This window comes from Xyrauchen texanus, chromosome 29 (assembly GCF_025860055.1).
Source record: "Xyrauchen texanus isolate HMW12.3.18 chromosome 29, RBS_HiC_50CHRs, whole genome shotgun sequence".
NCBI classification, from domain to species: domain Eukaryota; kingdom Metazoa; phylum Chordata; class Actinopteri; order Cypriniformes; family Catostomidae; genus Xyrauchen; species Xyrauchen texanus.
Genome location: NC_068304.1, coordinates 39,087,764 through 39,092,229, shown reverse-complemented (window position 1 = coordinate 39,092,229; position 4,466 = coordinate 39,087,764). Strand labels below are relative to the sequence as shown.

At 42.6% G+C, this 4,466-nt stretch overlaps 1 protein-coding gene across 1 annotated transcript in view; it reads left to right on the top strand.

Annotated features, from left to right (window-relative positions):
• Positions 1 to 1,883, top strand: part of LOC127622725 (SH3 and multiple ankyrin repeat domains protein 3-like) — a 236,979-nt gene extending 235,096 nt beyond the window's left edge. Inside the window, 1 exon segment of the mRNA XM_052096777.1 lies at positions 1,116 to 1,883. Within this exon segment, the coding sequence (XP_051952737.1) occupies positions 1,116 to 1,665 (550 nt within the window). The 3' untranslated portion in view covers positions 1,666 to 1,883.
• The last annotated feature ends 2,583 nt before the right edge of the window (positions 1,884 to 4,466 follow it).

Sequence of the window (4,466 nt, the reverse complement as noted above, 5' to 3'; positions counted from 1 at the left end):
TTAGATTTAAGTTCTCTTGACCTGTTCCAGTAAGGGCGTACAGTAAAGACAGAACTGACATAACTATATAACACTTTGGTGAGGCTGCAGTCAGAATATAATCCACAATGTTCTTTAAATAATCTGAAAAAGTGAACCTAGTCTCATAGAATCACATTTACATTACTACATTTTTGCAGAATGATTTGTTCGTGGCTCGTTGAACGTTATCGCAGCAGTTTCCTGATGAAATGAACACTACAACAACAATTAATTTTATTAACGGCAGATTATCAGTATATAAATACTTACTTTTCCCTCTGTTCTTAACAGAATGCTTTCTTATGACATCTAAACACTTTTACCCCAGTGCATGATTTGAACACGGTTGCTTTAGAGATTGTAGTTTTCATCACACGTTTGCTTTTTCTGACACTATTAGTTAGTTTGAGGTGTAAGGTTTAGATTAGGAAGGTATATTTTATGGATTTAAAACTCAATAGAGCATTAACCTTACAAATATGTTTGGAAAAAAACCTTTAACTCGCTTTTAGCGCCACACAGTGGACATTACCACTCAGAACTGCAGCAATATTTGCAATGATCCACGTACTATCATTTTGCAAAAATATTTCCATGTTTTCGAGTGATCAGGCAGGGAAAATCTCTCTCAATCTTGTTGAGCTTTCAATGTTAACTCTACTCTTGAATTCTTAACCCTGTTAATAAACCTGATGGGTGCTCAACATACTGACCATGAAAGAAAAAACCTCTAAAACCTTAATGTTCAAGCAGGAAGATCTGATTTCACTGTCAAGACATGATCATCTTTGGAGCATATGATGTAGACTAGTCTTACTGTCTGTGCTTCACAGAGCTGTAACACCTTCACACTTCTACTGTTATGGCTGGCCGCATAAATAAAGCTCACATTCACTAACTGGTTTAATCTGTTTGCAATCTAACTCAAAGCATAGAATCCTAACAGAGCTGATGCTGTTACTAAAAGTTGGACAAAGAGCTACTAAATAGTATTGAAAAGAATATAATATCTAGGCTCAGTCCTGCTGGTTCATTAAAAAATTTGACATGCACCTTCTCTGCCCCCTCCTTTTTATCTTGTTCCCTTTTTGTAGACTCTTCAGCAGTTTAGGGGAGCTCCATACAATCTCTCAGAGAGGCTACGGCACCACCTACACCATCCGACCTGGCAGCCGCTACCCAGTGACCCACCGAACGCCCAGCCCTGGTTCCCCAGACCGCTCAGACCCTCTGGGACCCATCCGGGGCTTCGGACTGGCCACTTCCCCCACGACACCCCCCACCATTCTCAAGTCATCCAGCCTCAGTCTCCCTCACGAACCGAAAGAGGTGCGATTCGTCATGAGGAGCTCCAGTGCGCGGAGTCGCTCTCCCTCGCCTGCCCCCTCCCTGGGCATTCCCTCCCCTCTGCTCGCCCTCCGGCCGTTCCACCAGAAACCTTTACACCTTTGGAACAAGTACGACGTGGGCGACTGGCTGGCCAGCATTAACCTGGCCGAGCACCGCGAGCGGTTCCAGGAACATGAGATCGAGGGTTCCCACCTGCCCGCTTTGACCAAGGAGGACTTCGCAGAGCTGGGCGTGACACGTGTCGGTCATCGCATGAACATTGAGCGCGCCCTTAAACAGCTGCTGGAAAGTTGACCCTTCGCTTCCCTCTGTCTGTAGCTAAACACTTTTTCTTTTTTCATTTTTGAGACGTTTCTTTCTTATTTATTTTAACTTGCTTGTCTTTTTTAATTTTTCTTGTGATTCTTAAAGGCATAGTTCACAAAAAATTACAATTCTGACATCATTTGATCACCCTCATGCCATTCCAAACCCAACTTTCTTTCATCTGTGGAACATGTGTGCCATGGGTGGAAATAACGACGCTATGTAGGATTATAACAAACTAAGGGTGAAGAAATGACAGAAGTTTCCTTTGTGTGAACTATCCCTTTAAAAAACCACACCCATTTCCTAAATCTCATTGGTGGAGTGGGCGTAGCACTCTCATAAGCCCATCCCACCTCACTGCTAGCAGCCAATCACAAGGGTGTTGTGTGTTTTGGGAGGGGCTGTGAATTGCCTGATCAGTATGGCTTTATTCACACTGGACAGAAATCTGATTTGTTGTTCCAAATCTGATCTTTAGGACTTACTGTTTTCACTTTGCAAGTGATGAAACCAGATCTGTTTGTTTAAACAGTGTAGTCCAGCGGTTCTTAACCTTTATGCAAGTGTGACCATCCAATTTTAGATGGATAAAGATTAACATAGCTTAAATTAAAACAACTTCAATGATTCTGGAATGGTTGGGCTTGGATGGAGGATACAAGGCGGTCCAGTCGTGGCTATGTATCGCAAACTATTTTCAGCCATCAGTATGGCTCTGTACTTGTTATTCTGGTATACCAGTGATGAAAAACCAGCCAGAGATGGGTCAATGCGAGTGGGAGAAGTTTTTTCAGTGCCATGTCACTCAGTTCTCGGTATTCGGCGTGCACGGATATCCGAAAATCTGCCAGTGGCTTCTCTGTGAACCTCTGCTTCAGGGCCATTTCTGTTGCCATGTCAACCAGCGACTCTTCTGGCATTCACTGTCAGTGATGTCTTTGCAAAAGTGTTTCTAATCCACTCTTCTGATACAGACACGGCTTGATTTTCAGGGAAATATTCACGGAATTGCATTTTCATTTCATTTAGGTGAGCCCTGATAAACAGACGCAAGTTGGCTTTTGACACAATGTTCTCGTTCAGAAAATCGTCCAATAACGGGAAAGCATCAAAGTTATCATTGTCCATGCGAGTTCATAATGACGTGGCTTATTTTATTTAAGTCTGCTGGAAATGTCAGCAAGGTAGGCCGGAAGTTTGAGCTAGCAGGGCGTTTTCCTCCAAACGAAAGATCCTCACCTCCTCTCGGAGCTCATAGAGTCGACTGGGAACTTTTCCTCTGGAATGCCACCGTACTTCGTTATGAAACAGCTGCTGCTGGTGTTCTGCGCCCATCTCTTGACAGAGAACTTCTAAAAGTTGCATTATCGTTTTGATCGCGTTGACTGTGCGGACAGCTTCATCCATCGCTGTTTTAAATCGGGTGACATTATCTTAGCCGCAAGGGCTTGTCTATGTATCATGCAATGCATCCACACTGCAAGTGGAGCGACAGCCTGTCCTTTTGTCACCAATCAACTGTGGTTACAGTCATTGCCCATGCACCGTCGGAGCAAATTTCCACACAGTTCTTCCAGTCAATGTCATGTTTACATACACAGGAAACCATTTACATTTGTGCATTTGGCAGATGCTTTTATCCAAAGCGACTTACAGTGCCCTTACTACAGGGACAATCCCCCCGGAGCAACCTGGAGTTAAGTGCCTTGCTCAAGGACACAATGGTGGTGGCTGTGGGGATCAAACCAGCAACCTTCTGATTACCAGTTATGTGCTTTAGCCCACTACGCCGCCACCACTCCATATGTGGCAAAATCCAATGTGGCAAAAAGTTGCACGTTCAGGAAGACCGCAACAAAACAATAAATCCTCCTTAATTTGTCGACATTTTCGTGATTATCTGCTCTTTCACATCTGTTGCCATTCGACCAATTCGATTAGCCATAGTTTCGTATGGCACTGGAATCAATGCTAATTTACCACCGTCTCTTTAGCGCAAGGTAAGAACAAATTCTCACCTAAATTGCAGGGCTTCCCAGTTTTGGCAATCCAATGAGAGATAATGAACCAGGTGCGAAGAGCTTTCTTCAGGAGTGATTTTTTACCATGTAGCTCCTGTAGTTTTCGCTGAAAAAAACTCAAGTCTCTTTGTCTGCAGCGATTCGTGTTTAGTATCCAAGTGCCTAAGCTTTTTGGAAGGTTTAAGGCTCTCCTTCGCTAACACGCCGGCTGGATCGAGCATCCCCCCATCGCTGGTCTGAGTGAAGCCATATCTTTCCTTTTGACTCATTCTCCGCTGAACACTTTTTAGTGTCAGCACCAATTAGAAATCGCTTTATATCTAATCAGCAGTCCAACTATGATGGGTATGAACCACAAATTGCTAAGCCCTTGTGACTTCCAATTAGCAGTTAATTTATTTAATGTCACCAGTAGATGGTGCCATTACGCGAGTATTTTATACAATCCTTCAAAATAAAAGTTTTCCTTCGACCGCTTTGTGACCCGCCAGGTTAAGAACCGCTGATGTAGTCGACATCATACATTTACATCTGGATATTATACTGCATTTTATTTATTTGTGTATGTGTTGTAGCCGAAACCACTGACCCGTTCATCATTGTTCACTATGTAGCAAATATTACATAGTTTATAGATAGATGTACTGCGCACTTGACACTTTGTTTACACTACGGAGGGCAAAATGATATCATTAAGTGAATATTTCACATTTTAATTAAATTATTAAATGCATATATATATATATATATATATATATATATATA